Source organism: Cydia amplana, chromosome 19 (genome assembly GCF_948474715.1).
Source record: "Cydia amplana chromosome 19, ilCydAmpl1.1, whole genome shotgun sequence".
Taxonomy (NCBI): Eukaryota; Metazoa; Arthropoda; class Insecta; order Lepidoptera; family Tortricidae; genus Cydia; species Cydia amplana.
Window position 1 is genome coordinate 13,652,560 of NC_086087.1, and position 16,654 is coordinate 13,669,213.

Here is a 16,654-nt window from a genome sequence, read left to right on the forward strand (position 1 = left end):
GTCTGTCTGTCCGTCTGTCCGTCTGTCTGTCCGTCCGTATGTCACAGCCACTTTTCTCCGAAACTATAAGAACTATACTGTTGAAACTTGGTAAGTAGATGTATTCTGTGAACCGCATTAAGATTTTCACACAAAAATAGAAAAAAAAAACAATAAATTTTTGGGTTCCCCATACTTCGAACTGAAACTCAAAAATTTTTTTTTCATCAAACCCATACGTGTGGGGTATCTATGGATAGGTCTTCAAAAATGATATTGAGGTTTCTAATATCATTTTTTTCTAAACTGAATAGTTTGCGCGAGAGACACTTCCAAAGTGGTAAAATGTGTGTCCCCCCCCCCACCCTGTAACTTCTAAAATAAGAGAATGATAAAACTAAAAAAAATGTATGATGTACATTACCATGTAAACTTCCACCGAAAATTGGTTTGAACGAAATCTAGTAAGTAGTTTTTTTTTTACGTCATAAATCGCCTAAATACGGAACCCTTCATGGGCGAGTCCGACTCGCACTTGGCCGCTCTTTAATAAATAAATTAAAAGCTGCGTAGGTACACTTTGACTTTCGTTAGTAGATTTTTTGGTATTGTACATATAAATCTATCCAATACAAAACGCTGTGGGGTATAAACAGTACAAACACAACATTTTTGCTCAGGTCTAGCGTGATTCGTATTGGTTTATTTTAGAAATGAACAGTTATAACTCAGTAATATTCATACCTACATATAAATTTTCTAAAAACTGTAAACGCCATGATAAGGATATGAATTCTGAATTCTCAAGAATCACCCAATATGACAAAGGAAACACCAATGCTTGTTATAATAGCCACCATGAGGGACAGTACGCTGTATCTCATGCACACTAACATGCTCGGCTCTGGACTGTTGCGCTAAACGCACTTCAACGGGACCCTCAGGAAAGAATCGGCTTGTGAAAGTCACCTCGCCTTCTCCACAGAACAGTTCGATAGAGCTTGCGTCCACAAAGATCCTCCACTTCAACTGTCCATCAGGCTTCCATTCAGTACGACGAATACCGTCGGTGCCTCCACGATCGAGTGTCACCTGCCCTTTATCTGCATCGTAGGAAATAGACACTTGAACCGGACCAGATCCAATGTATAATTTAAGATCTTCAGAACCATCAGCGTGGACATTAATTTCCCCAGCTTTGTTTCTTAAGATATACATTCTTGATTGTCTATGTCTATAACTTTTAAAAGGGAACAAAGTGCGACCTTTAGCTCTTGATATACCTTCTACTGGCTTCTGAATTAAAATCCCATCGGAGGAAAGCGTCAGTTCTCTAGGTAAAGTCATTAAGCCAGTAAAACCGTCATTACTCTCAGGATAGTTCCGTTCCCACATATCCATCCATGCCACCACAATTCGGCGACCATCGTTGTCCAAGACAGTCTGAGTAGCATAAACCCCTTCGGCCGTGTACGTAACCGACCTTTCGTAACTGGTAACGAAGGAAGAAAAAATGATCTTTGTACGATACTGGTTTCGAATAAAGATTATTTTTTCTTCGTACGTAACCATAGTTACGAGAGAATAAATTTTCTATTTGAAATTACGAAAAAAGACTATCTATTCCTCATACGTAACTGAGTCAAAATGTTTTAATCATCATTGAGCGTAGGTAACATACTGATATGAAACCTCTTCAAACTCCTTACTGTTATAGACTAGACTAACTGTTATATCCATGAATGAGTTTCAAAAGAAGACTCTATAGTCTGTATCCTCCTTGTGACCAGTTAGAACTTATTGACGGAATGACGAATAGGAACAGATTTTCAGTGTGACCAATAGCTACAAAATTACTATGTGACTTAATAGAACTAAATTTACTTGTGACGGGTTGAAACAAATATTATTGCTTTCTGCAGTATGACCGGTTAGAACAAAATTTTGGTGTGACGAGTTGATCCTAAATCGGGAATACGATACTAAATTATGCCCTTAAACGGATCATTACATTATGCGCCAAGCATTTATTTTAATTCATTATACAGTTGCTAGTGTACTAGGTGCACCAAATTATAATTAAATGATAATATAGATCTATTAAGCCTTTCTTTGTAATTAACTAGCTTTTTCCCGCGGCTTCGCCGGCGTACTAAGACTACTAAAAAATGAGGTTTTCCCCAAACAAACTTTGAACCCCCATTTCACCCCCTTAGGGGGTAAATTTTGAAACATCCTTTCTTAGTGCACCCCTAGACCTTATAAGGAACCTACGTGCCAAATTTGGAATCTCTAGAACTAGCAGTTTGGGCTGTGCGTTCATATGTCAGTCAGTCAGTCAGTTTCGTTATGTAATCTAGTCCTTACTTAGTCTAGGCGAAGGATCGTATGAAGAAAATTAATTCTTACTATGTAACTGGTTACGAACCACCTTCGAAAGATGGTGACTGATTACGTACGAGAAAAAAATGATCTTTATTCGAAACCAGTATCGTACAAAGATCATTTTTTCTTCCTTCGTTACCAGTTACGAAAGGTCGGTTACGTACACGGCCGAAGGGGCATAAACATCGTGGCCGTGATCGAGTTCCTTGAATTCAGATGTAGGAGTAAATTTGTGTGTCGAGTAGTCGAAATCGCCAAGTATGTAACCTGTTTGATACAAATTCTGGTACTTATCCCCCTCGGCTGCGACTCCTTGAGGGGAAAACAGGAGTACAAACTTTCCGCCGAGCTCAAAGAAATCAGGACATTCCCACATGTAGCCCATGGTGCCATTAGATTGGTCGAGGATAGATTCTTCTTTCCAAGAAATCTTGTCAGTGGATGAATAAAGAAGAACGCGGCCTAAGGTATCGTTGTTGTAAGAATTTCCCAAAACCATGTAGTAAGTGTCCCCGTGTTTCCAAACTTTGGGGTCGCGGATATTCGGCTGTCGATCCTCAGCGGGTATGATCGGGTTGCCTGCGTATTTAGTAAAAGTGACTCCGTCTGTGCTCGTCGCGTAAGCTTGTTTATTTGCGGTGCTAGGCGTTTGTCCCTCTAAGTTTATGTTGCCAGTGTAGAATACATGCATAGTATCGTTTTCAACAAGAGTGCTACCAGAAAATACTCCACCAGCATCGTACCACTGGTCAGGGTACAAGGCGATTGGAAGGTGTTCCCAGTGGACAAGGTCGGGGCTCTTGGCGTGGCCCCAGTGGACGACCGTGGACGTGAAGCTGCTGTTAGGGTTGTGTTGGTAGAAGAGATGGTACTCGTTGTTGAAGACACTGAAGCCGTTGGGGTCATTCATCCAACCGTAGGGTGGAGCCAGGTGGTAGCGGGGGTAGTACCTGTCTTTTACATCTTGACCCTCTGTTATAATACCGAATGACAGGAGTAAGGTTACAGTTAACTTTAAAAATGTGTCCGCCATTTTGGTGGAGCCCAGACGGCCTGCACCGACTTAGATGGAAGTGATACGCTTTCCTTTGCGCAGGTATTATATAGTGGCTTTGTCGTGTCTATCGGATTCTAATCTTACGTATTTCTCTATTTGAGTAATTTTCTCTGGTCTTGAATTTCAAAGGAAATACGTATCTGCATTGAAATAATCATATCCAGCGTCATCAGGCCGATAAATAACGTTTGTTTAATATTGTATGCACACGGTATTAACTAGTTTTTGCTCCGAATTCGATTATGCGAATTCATGACTGGGTATCATCACCATACCTACTAGAAAAACGTTTATTAAAGCGTATGTATGGTGTCATCAAAAGTAGCGGACCAGACTAAGCGTCAAAAGTGTCTATAATAACTTAACAAAAAAGTGTATAAATTTACATGTAGAACAATTAATTAGACTGTGTCATATGTTTTTGAACGCGAACTGTAGAGATACTCGTATATCCCAAGTATTCAAGAGTGGCAGATAATTTTGGTGCGTTATTTAAAAGACTGCTTTAAAATTAATTGCTTATTTAAAAGAGATGCTGACTGTACAATATCTAAATATCTTTCACATTAATGAAAATGTAACTTGAAAATACAACATTTCTGTAAGTATTTAATTCGAACTAATAAATAGGAAGTAGTTAATACAGTCTGTGCTGTGTCGGTAACTATTGTAATGCAAATGGTACAACCGTACAACATTCGTGACACTTGTCGATTTCAAACCTTTTCACAAGACCTTTGTTTATCATCTATGTCATATTTGTTTGTATCTTCTTGATGTCTTTATTGTGGTCTTAACACAATAAATAATTGAACCTATATATAACAATGGTTTCTAGAACCAGAATAGATAAACTGACGTACGCGTATTTATCAGGACTAATGAAAAACTTATATTTGTATTGCCATGATAATGGTACAAATCCTTTGCTTTTCACATATTTTGCTATCCCATTAAGATTTTAGTTTTTTTAAATGACCTACTGTAAATTACTCAAATACACAGAACTTGTCTGGATTCAAACCCAGGACCTCCAGATCCTCCAGCTTCATTGGCAATCACTACCACTAGACTTTAAAGGCCAGGTGGTTAAATATCCATGTTTGTACATAAAACTTAATGACTTATTTGTTCTACTCGCTAGTTTCACAGCACCTCTGTAAACCATAGTCCCATGGCTTCAAAACGTTATCGTATTTACTGTAAAAGTCAACATGACAATACTAGTGACAAAATTGGACATGTTGGACAAATATCGCTAGCTTACGAACTATGTCATGGATATAAAACTAAACACCACGGCATGACTGCAATACTTCTTTACATAATTTGACTTCAGTCATATATCCTATGGCTTCGTATTGTACCTACCTATATGTGCTTTACTCGTATACTTATTTGGTATCATTTACTACGGCAAATATTTAACATACCTGATCTTTTTCTACAAATCTATATCCCTTTACTCATTTGGTTTACACAGTAATTGCTTGGTTTTTTAGCCCAATGTAGCTTAGTTTTGGGATCAAATATTCATTAATTAATGATCATTATCCCATTTAAATTTTAGAATAATTATTGAAAAACAAAGAAACCCCTTTTCTACTAAGGAACTGCCTCGCTTATTCCTTGTTTTTTTTTCTGAAATCTTGGAAGTTTTGGAAATTTTCCGTAACTTGCAAATTCTGTACTTGACACATATTATACTCCTCTATGCTTGACACAGCCCCATAGTTGCTTCTTCAATCTTAATAAAAAAATCTGACGATATTATCAACTCTTTGCCATCTTACTAAGACTAGGCACACCTTGGACACTGGCGATCAAATGTATGAAACAAACGCGTTCCTACGCACACAGCCTAAGGCCTAAGCTCGTGTAGGTGAACGTGTACCATGCTTTCTGAGTGAGATAAGACATGCTAGGATAACTGTGAGGCAACCGTGAGCGGGTGGGCGGCACTTTCAACGGGAGGCAAGGAGCGTCCATACTGTACGCTAGTACTCTTTATAGGTATACTGTGGACTAGGCATCTTTGACCAACTCTAAGGGCAAGCAATAATTCGCTTGCACCTCCTATACGAATTCCTTACGGAATTACGATATAGCGAGAGAGACTGGTGCTGCTATCTATACACGACTTTGGAATATTATCAACTATTGGATCTAATCTGTCGAACACACTAAGGCGTTTTCCTTACGCGCTGCCTTTCTTACGACATAATTGACTATTTGTTGTATGTCGCTTCTATGTAACTTTAAATCCACTATATTACCTCAAACAACCCATTCCCTAGTGAACGATTAAGAATTTTCAACTCCAATGTAAACTACCAGGTCAATGGCGGCACGCGACGTACAGTCGCCATCAGATATATCGGAGCGGCCGAGGTGTTCACAAATATCTGAACACGCACTCAAACGCCTTGGCAATAGAGGCGTGTTCAGATATTTGTGAGCACCTTGGTCGCTCCGATATATCTGACGGCGATTGTACTAACAGCAAAACTTTTAACTGGACATAGGTGGATCTTAATGTCTTTGAAATAAGGCTTAGAAATTATCAATTAGTGTTGACGGTGTATGTATCGGACCTGCTTATTAACTAATAAAGTTGGCATGCAAAGGCGCTTATTAACGGAATTTGGAAACAAGGTGGTATTGTGTTAACAAATTAATAGTTTTATGAGGTCCCATATTTAAAATATATTTATAATTAGTCGCTCATTTAATTTAGGTCGAATTTTCGTTGACATCAGCTCTTGCTTTTGTTTTAAATGGTGCTACTGATAAGGACCTTCATAACGGATTGAACCAATATCTCGAATGAAATTCAAACTAAATTAGGAAATTACCCATTATGACTCGGGTCACTACGGATTGACCCGAGAGCGACACAGGGAGACAGGCAGGTGACAGGTAGGCTACAAGGCTAAGCTCAATAGCACGATGAGTTCATAATCTATCGCCCACGAATCTAGTATTTTAACTGGATAGGGCATGAGTGGTGGGGATAACTGACAGAACGGGATCGTCTTATGTATCTTTCAGTAGGAGTAGCAGCGAAAGCGCTATTATTGTTTGTCCTTGTCACAGTCTCACACTTTTTTTATTCCCCACCGTAAATTAGTATGGATTATGGTGGGCAACAAATAAATTCGACCAATCATAGTGTCGCATTGCCTATGTTTTGTCCCTCACGGAGGCACGCGTATACCACTTCTATAAGATCCTACCGTCTATGCTACCGCCGAACCTCTGACGTCACAATCCACATTTCCGTTTCCCGTACCAAAAATATCGTTAATCAACCCTTTAACAGTCATAACAAAGTGAATCCGCGTGCGTGACTGAAAGTTAACCCATTACCGTAACGAGCTCGATAATTGCTTCATCGCAAGGGTTAAAATGATGTGGAACCATCGGCGATTGGCGTGGCGGTAATTGTAGGGTTAAATAGGTTTGATTCATCGATTTTGTTTGGAAAAGTTTATTTTGTTTTGAATTTTCATTTGTATACAGCGTGTAACTCTAACTCTGATTATTAAATATCCGAACATATCAACTTATTTTTATTTACTGTTTTGTTTTGCGTTATTTTAAACGAAACCATGCATGGTAGGCATGTTTATCAATTTGCAGCAAAATAATACATCTACTTTACTTTGCAATTAGGTAGTAGTAAAAATCTATAAGAAATCGTAGGTATTTAGCATTATTTTTTTATCATTCGTGCCAAAGAAAATGAGGGTCCACATGAGGGTCCAAATATGAGCAATACTTTGTATAATGTGTATCTAATACCTTTAAAGGAGCAATTCTTGTTTATTTATTTATTTATTTATATATATAATATCTGGGTGACCGAGCTTCGCTCGGAAAACATATATAAATATATATAAATAAATAAATAAATAAACAAGAATTGCTCCTTTAAAGGTATTAGATAGATATATTTCGGGGATCTCGGAAACGGTATATAGGGGTTTTCGGGGGCGAAAAATCGATCTAGCTAGGTCTTGTCTCTGGGAAAACGCGCATTTCCGAGTTATTATATGTTTTCCGAGCGAAGCTCGGTCACCCAGATATTATGTAATACACGTGTATAAAGGTGTAGGTGTGTATACCTATAGGTAGACATAACATCCACCAGTCTTCTCTATTAGTTGAATTTTGTACACAGTTTCCTAATTTTCCTACCAAAATATTAAACAAACCCCTTTCCAATCCCAAATTAAAAGGTCACAAAGAATTATTAAAGGGCCAAGAAAACTACTAGAGTATGCGTCCACCGGCAGCGTTAATAATATAATAGTGCGTATGACACACCGCCCCGGGGGTACATATTTCAACCGCGTTTGACCAACACGGGGATGCGAGAACAAATAAATGGAGTAGGCAGAGGTATCGCGAATTTATGAGGTCATAAGAAACCAAACAGCACTATGTACAGACAGCAGCAGAAGTTGCTAAGCGGGCGAGGTGTTCAAAATGATCTTTTATTGTTAAGAGAATAAAAGCGTGTCAAGGTAATTTTGAACACCTCGCCCGCTTAGCAACTTCTGCTGCTGACTGTATGTGTCGTGGTCAGATCTCAGAGTTGATCATTTCAATGATGAGGCAATCATTTCATGAAATGATCGGTAGATCATATATAGTGAAAAAGTCCAAACTGACCTAACCATGTCATCAAGTGATCAATTCTAAATTTCATAAAAATTATCAAATTCTATGCCCTGGCCACGACATAATTATATATTTTATCTATGTCGAGTAAAACAAAGTCTATGTTCGTTTCTTTGGATTTGGCAAGTAAATATATAAACGACGCGGGCTATTAAAATTAGACTGTATAAATAAATAAATTGCCATTCAAAATCGTTAAGTGAGTTACTAGTTTAGAGTAAATTCTTTTCGTTTCTATTTTGTAAGTTTCATCTGATATCAGATGCCTCCTCCATTCTTCCCACATCGCCCTGACCCAATAGTGGACAGCGACCCTTAATAAATATTTATCCCTCGCATTGTACCGAATTATGACTCCGCTAATTTACTCCTAATTATAATATTTATACGTTTGTTTAGGTTCAATGGGATAGTTGGGAATTTGTTTGTCGTAAAATCCCCTGGTTTTAGTTTTGGTACGGTGCTCTGTCAAATTTTGGGCAAACATTATTTTGGGTTTCATTTAAGTGTATTTTACTTACATTTAGAGGTGAAAATGCCCGAATAATGTCGGTATATTCACTCCAATATAAATAAAACCTTATGTAAACTTTAGGGTCAATCAATTTAGCTTTTTGAACGTAAATTGAAACAGTGATTTGACATAAATCGATTTTTTTCCGTCTCATAGGTTTCTTGCATGTTTTCAACTCATGAATTAGGTACATTAAGGATGACTCACGCTAGATCGGACCGGGCCCGGGCCGGAACTTCCGACACTTCGTTTTCTATGGAAAGCACCACTTGATCACCGATCAGCCGTCATAGAAAATGACGTGGTCTAGCGTGAGTCATCCCTTATACACAATAAACATTTTTGTAAACACGTGACAGACTGGTCAAGCCCATATTTGTCATACATTAAGTAAACACTGTTAACCCTTTCACGATCGATGCATTAAAGGCGCTAATTAAAATTGACAGGCGCACCTGGGGGCTGAGATTGATTCATTTGTTTCATCGCAGGTAACGGGTTAAACGCGGTTGAGGTGTGGTTTTCGGAATTACAGGATACGGTTGTGACACTGCAAGGGTAATTATGTTTTTTTTTTGTTTTTATTAAAGTTTGTTGGTAATTTGCGCTACCTATGTTGTTGCTAATGTATTAGGTAAGTACCTAATACCGCCGTAGCAATCGTAGTTACTAACAAAACAACAAAAAACAAAAGTCGTGTAAAATAACAGATTTTGGGTAATCTGTAACTTTTTAAAAACCTAATAGCTACTATAGTACATTAACTAGATTTTGAGTAGCATGTGCACTTTTTTCATGACAAAAAAAGTTTATTCTAACCTCATGTCTGTGTTCAAAGATCCTGACCTAATTTTTAGGCCATATTTTTTCAATCGTTTTCGATTTTTTCTGCTCTATATTGTACAACCGAGGTTTAATACCCAATACCCAATCTTTTTGACCACCAAATACAATACATGAGAGCTTAGAATAAATTTAAAATTGGAAAAATTACTGTCTTGGGTGAGACTTGAACTCACGGCCTCTGGCTCGATACTCCAGCTTAATAGCATCGTTCGCAGACGTTTCTGCTTGTTAAAAATTAAAATGAATACATGAAAGGTCATAAATTGTTGTTGTATGTTGTTGTTGGTAGTAATCGATTCCATTTCTAACTAAGATGTCTCGAATTTATATTCTGGAGCAGTTCTATAATCTTATATAAGTAATATTTTATCTGAAAACTGTCACCACTGAGTAACAGTGTCAAATGAGGAAAAAAGCGAGCACACTAACGACACAAGTTGGTAACAATCGTTTATCATCCGTAATGGTATTGTGATGCTGGCCGTACTACGTTTCAATAGAGGAATAATTTGTACGGTCAGCAAATGTGCTGCTCGTTTTCTATTTAATAATAAAGCCCGCGAATATGGAAGTAAAATCACCTCCGACTGGAGAGAAAAACAAATTGAAACAAATAATAATAATAATAAATATTATAGTACATTCTTACACAGATTAACTAAGTCCCACAGTAAGCTCAAGAAGGCTTGTGTTGTGGGTACTCAGACAACGATATATATAATATACAAATACATAAATACATAGAAAACACCCAAGACTCAGGAACAAATATCTGTGCTCGACACACAAATAAATGCCCTTACCGGGATTCGAACCCAGGACCGCGGCTTCACAGGCAGGGTCACTACCCACTAGGCCAGACCAAGTCGTCAATAGTCGTATTTAATTTATTTAATTATTGAGGAAGGATTAGTCTGGATGGAGTTCAGAAGGGCTAAGATGGCCTCTTTATCATTTCTCACCATGCCTGTCAGTGTCACGTTCTAATTCTTACAAGTATATAAATGTGCAAGTGACGCATTGCATGACAGGTGATAAAACACGACCATGATACCACTGCAGGTAAGTGGGGACATTTTATTTGTGTGATGAGATGTGACTAGGTAGATCTGTGTTAAATTGGCCTGTAATATTTATTTATTTAAGATATCAAAACGCTATCCAAATAAATAAAAAAGTTAATTTTTATCTTGTAGCTAGAGTCTGTGTGGAAAGGGAAGAGTCGTGGAATATATGGGGCCCAATACATTCCACGACTCTTCTCTTTCTGAACAGACTATTGTCTGATTGGCTTGTGTTTGAAGTCCGTGGAAGTCCATTTAGTACCTTGTCACAATAACAATAGAATGAGGCCTGTAGCGACTTTCATATTGATTGTCACTTTGACAAGGTACGAAAAATGCCGCCCCTGGCGGATTGGCGCCCCGGGCCATGGCCCGGATGGCCCTAGGATAAATACGCCCCTGGAGGAAGGACATAGGATAGTTTTTAGGGTTCCGTACCCAAAGGGTAAAAACGGGACCGTATTACTAAGACTCCGCTGTCCGTCCGTCCGTCCGTCCGTCCGTCTGTCACCAGGCTGTATCTCACGAACCGTGATAGCTCGACAGTTGAAATTTTCACAGATAATGTATTTCTGTTGCCGCTATAACAACAAATACTAAAAACAGAATAAAATAAAGATTTAAGTGGGGCTCCCATACAACAAACGTGATTTTTGACCGAAGTTAAGCAACGTCGGGCGGGGTCAGTACTTGGATGGGTGACCGTTTTTTTGCTTTTTTTTGCTTGTTTTGCTCTATTTTTTGTTGATGGTGCGGAACCCTCCGTGCGCGAGTCCGACTCGCACTTGGCCGGTTTTCTATTAATCATCATCATCATTATTCATCATTCAGGTTAAGTCGCAGGTATCAATCTTTTGTGTATTTGGCCAGAACAGTCGATTGCCTTTTTTCCCGTCCGTACAATGGGAAAAGTAAGGGCGGCAGCACGTGAAAGTTGCGTCATTATCGAGAGTCAGTGTGGCCGCGTCTTAATCGACGGACCAACATGCTTGTGGCCTCTACTATTGGATATTATTTTACGATTGGCATTTAATATACAATGATATACCATGCATTGCCACAAGAAGTAAGAAATACACTACTAAGAAGCCCTAGACTGGAATCTCCAAGGAAAGAGGAAACGTTGCCGTCCAAGGCAGACCTGGCGCCGGACTATTATTGCAGACGCAGAGGCTATTGGAAAGACTTGGAGCGAGGTCAAGCACGAAGCTCAAGACCGATCCAGATGGCGGCGCACTGTGGGCGCCCTCTGCCCCATCTAGGGGACATAGGACAATAAGTCAAATAAGTCACTAGCTACTGTTCGTTTAAAAATAAACTTAATAATAAACTAGTGGCTGAGGCCTACTACTCGTTGGACGCCTATTTTCGAGTGCCAGACTAAGCAATATAAATATGTGAAATTAAATTGATTTTTATAACTTATAGCCACTTTACTGGTTAGTGAACCAAATTACTTTCAAATAATGCATATTGTGATATGTTTTAAGTAGGTACCTAGACTACCTAGTAATAAGACTTGACATGTAAAAATATTTTTATCAATAAATGATCGTATCGTATCGTAATAACAGTGGACAATATTACCTACTGATACTTACATTTCGGAAAGATTATAAAATTATAAAATTTTCTCTTGGCAAATATTCAAAAACTTTAAAAAAAATTACGGTTTAGCACTTGATTTTACTCGCGCGACTTGTTTCGGAGAACCTAGGTCTCCTTTCTCAAGCACTAACAGTGCAAGCAGCACAACAAGTGAGTCAGTGAGTCTTAACAGTAAAATTCATTTATTAATTATTCATTAATTATTGTTCTCACTTTTAGCCTATTATCAAAATTATACGAAATAAATAAAAGATATTAATATAACAAAATAGATAATTAATATTAGGGGACATCTTAGATACACAGATCAACCTAGCCTCAAACTAAGCAAATCTTGTACTATAGGTGCTAGGCCACGATATATATACTTATATAGATAAATAAATACATTATACGTTATATAAATATGTACATGTACATAGAAAACACCCATGACTCGGGAACAAATAATTTATGTTCATCACATAAATAAATGCCCTTACCGGGATTCGCACTCAAGACCATCGGCTTCACAGGCAGGGTCACTACCCACTACTTTGGCCTAGTACAGGTCAGTTAGTGTGTAAAGATAAACTTGCTACTCAATACCGATCGAGTTCATATCGTACAACAATAGTAACGCCCTACTAAATTATTTATAGACCCGACTTTGTTATTGTTTTCACTCCTAAGACCTATTTATACGACTTACAACGATAACAGCTGTAATGCGCAAACTTAGCCGCATTCGGGTATTTATTGATATTTACGGGATATCGGAAGTTGGAGACAAACTTCGATGCGCAGTTAATCATAGGTTCTCAACGGGGGAAACAATCGCTAATGGATGGGATATGGGTACGAAGGGTCTTTGCTTTGTATCTTCAATACTAGTGAAATTAGTAACTGTATAGGTGTATATATGGCGTAAAACCAGACAACTATAATCCAACAGCTCGCAACTATCACTCTTATAAAACAAAGACCCGCGCCGCGTCTGTCTGCCTGTTTGTTCGCGATTAACTCAAAAACTACTAAACGTATTTTCATGCGGTTTTCACCTATTAATAGAACGATTCCTGAGGAAGGTTTAAGTGTATAATTTGTTAAGATTTTAATTAAATTTATTGAAGTATCCTAGGGGTCCTAGGTTTCTAAACCCGGACCTGATAACTAGACTACTATAAGGTACTACTATTACTAGATGTTACTAACCCTAGCAAGCCGAAAAAACACGCGTACGACTTAATAACCGCTGTTACGTTATTTTAAAAGCTTCTCCCGATATAGTAACGTACTTGCAAGACCTCTAAAAATAATCAAATGTGATAAAAATATGCAAAATGGCGTCATCAAGAGATTCAAGAGTGTCTTTTAGCCCGATTCAATCTGCCCACAATTGGGCCCACGCTTGAGAGCCCTAAAAGCTTACGGTCAAGCATTAATAAAAAGATGTTTGAAAATAAGCCCCATGGCAAGTGGGAGTTAGAAAGGTAAAGCCTTAAACGCCATCTAAATTCTTAAAACAGTTTAAGGAACTTAAATTACTTAAAGTTCCATTAAATGCATCTTTGACATGCATATTTGCTCCATGGCTTTTTACAGAATACCTACAACAAAGTATAACTGTTTTAACAAGTTGCTACGTTAGAAATCATTTATTACGAAATCATTTAATACGAAAAAACAATCTGATTAATCAAATAAATTCAATGTTTTTGAAACCAGTTGATGAACATGAGGTGTACAAATTAATTATGTCCCTAAAGAACAGTAAAGCTTGTGGCTATGATGACATTATTACGAATATTTTGAAATTAAATGCAATAAGTCTTACCCATCCCCTGACACATATTATAAATCTATCATTTAGTCAAGGCATTTTCCCAGAACAGCTAAAGTTATCAATTATTAAACCACTATTTAAAAAGGGTAGTCGCAAAGATCCAAACAATTATAGACCTATAACATTAGTTCCAGTTTTATCTAAATTATTTGAAAAGGCAATGTCTATGAGGTTAACGAATTACCTTGAAAAGAAAAAGATATTACAACCTAATCAGTTCGGATTTAGGAAATGTCATTCGACTGAATTAGCATGTTTCCATTTTATCAAATATGTCTCAGAAGCAATAAATAACAAATTGCCAATAACATCAATTTTCCTTGACTTAAGTAAGGCTTTTGATACTGTTAATCATAATATACTCTTGAGGAAGCTTGAAATATATGGGATTAGAGGTTCAGTACTTTCTTGGCTCAAAAGCTACCTGGCAGACCGAAAACAGTGCACAGAAATTCAAAAATTTGTTAGTCAGGGTAGAAGTCTTGTGAAACAAAAGTTCCGGTCCGACTTTCGCGTAAATAGATGGGGAGTCCCTCAGGGCAGTAATTTGGGCCCATTGTTGTTCCTAGTTTATGTTAATGATCTTCCCCAAGCTACCGCACAAAAGTGTATATTATTTGCGGACGATACTACACTGATGATCAAGGGAGAGAACATTCTAACGTATGAAGCTGAAATAAATAAAGCCTTGGCTGATATCAGTACATGGACCAGCAATAACAACCTCAATATAAACCTAACGAAAACAGTGTACACTCAATTTCATTCCTATCAAACCAATCCTGACCAACTAGACATCAAATATAATGACATCTTAGTAGAAAAATGTGATAATGTGAAATTTTTAGGTTTACATATTGACAACAACTTAAGCTGGAAAAAACACGTCGAAGTTGTTTGTTCCAAACTTGACGGATTTGTGTTCGCCCTAAGGAAACTTAGAATTACGGTATCCTTACAGGCCGCAACAACTGCCTACCACGGATATGTGGCATCTGTACTTAACTACGGTCTTTTACTATGGGGCAATTCGGTCGACATTGAAAGAGCGTTCATTCGGCAGAAAAAGTGCATTCGTGCGATAGCCAACGCTTGGTTCACGGACAGCTGTAAACCACTGTTTAGGGAATTTAATGTTTTGCCTTTACCTTGCATGTACATCAAAAAAGCATGTCTGTTTGTGAAAAAGCACCCTGAACTCTTTAAAAAGAGAATTGATGTATTTGCCGGGAATCGGAGAGCGCAATACAGGAACCTATTACTCGTATATCAGCCTCCTTCACATTCTACTGTATACCACAGAAATGCTTACAATATGTGTATAGTTGTATTCAACAGTCTTCCCGATGAGCTAAAGCAAATTGATTGTAACCAATTTAGCAATAAGATTACAAAATGGCTGTCTGAAAATTGCTTTTATAGTGTAAGGGAATTTTTAGAGCAGAAATTGTTAAATCAAATAGAATAATATTTTAAGTAGCAGAGATTAGGTTTATTTCTTGACATCTTACTATTCATTTATATTCCCAATGACTTTTAAATAAATTATGTACACGACGACCATTATGTAACTTGTAACGATTTTACTATTTAATTTGACATTTTTTATTTTTATTTAATACCTATTCAATTTGATACAAGTGGATGACTTTTTTTTTTAACTATAAAAAATTACCCACTGTTTTTATTTTTGTATCTAAGTTTTTTCAATATTGTGCTTTTATTTTATGTTAAAATTATTATTAGTCAATTATTTGCATGTCGTGTCTTCGACTGAATACTGATACTTACATGTAAAACTGTTGTCATCTTGTACCATACGTATTCTGGCAAATAAAGAAATTCTAAAAAAAAAAAAAAAAAAAAAAAAAGAAAAAAAAAAAAAAATGACTATGAAGAACTAGCACATAGACTAGGAGTTTAGTGCAATTATTTCATGAAACCGATGCTTCCAAAAATACGGGGGTGCGGGGGCACAGGACTCTGACACTTTGACTCGAAGATGGAGTAAAACTACCGTATATAGTGGCAGAGGGGGTAGCGCGTTACTATGCTCAGTCTAGAGGATGTCTTGTCTGTGAACTAGCAGTATCTAGTTTTCGTCGGGAAACGCGGCATCTTTGGGGTGATTTGGACCATAAACACATATTGGCTCGAACAATAACTTGCATTTCAAAACTACGAGTAATAATGCGTCATTTATATAGGAAAAATTACTCAATTCTTTTCTTTTGTAGCAAACTTAAATGCACTGATTTGTCATGCAAGTTGTTTGAGAGATAAGTGCAATATTTCGTCAACTTCACACAACTTTACGAAGCGTATTTTAATAGGTAGATCAGCCATATATCGTCATTTTTAAAAAACCCAGTATCTCCCCATTAAAATAACCAAACAAACCGTGACAGCAGCCATAAAACGGCCACAAAGAGTCTCATCAAAGTCTAAGCATTTGTTACTCGGATAACGCCGCGTTTTTAATATCTGCAGGATAATAAATAGGTTAACATTCGCTTTATGAAGGAAAAACCTATTAACGATGCAAATGTATCAGGGGGGGTATTAGGTGGCGTGCGATGTGACGTGCGAGATCATCGATAAGAATGTAACCTCTAAAAAAAGGTAAAAAGAAAGACATATGATAAAGCGTAGGTGCTCGCAGGAAATTTCATTTTTAATAATATTTATTT

At 37.5% G+C, this 16,654-nt stretch overlaps 1 protein-coding gene across 1 annotated transcript; it reads right to left on the reverse strand.

Moving 5' to 3' along the window:
* Positions 1-741: 741 nt before the first annotated feature.
* On the reverse strand, positions 742-3,427 carry LOC134656889 (sucrose-6-phosphate hydrolase-like). The gene is made up of 2 exons (XM_063512432.1): positions 2,541-3,427; positions 742-1,429 (listed from the first exon to the last, which is right to left on the reverse strand). Exons 1-2 carry the CDS (start codon positions 3,395-3,397, stop codon positions 790-792), a joined length of 1,497 nt encoding a protein of 498 aa, XP_063368502.1. The 5' UTR covers positions 3,398-3,427; the 3' UTR covers positions 742-789.
* Positions 3,428-16,654: the final 13,227 nt, after the last annotated feature.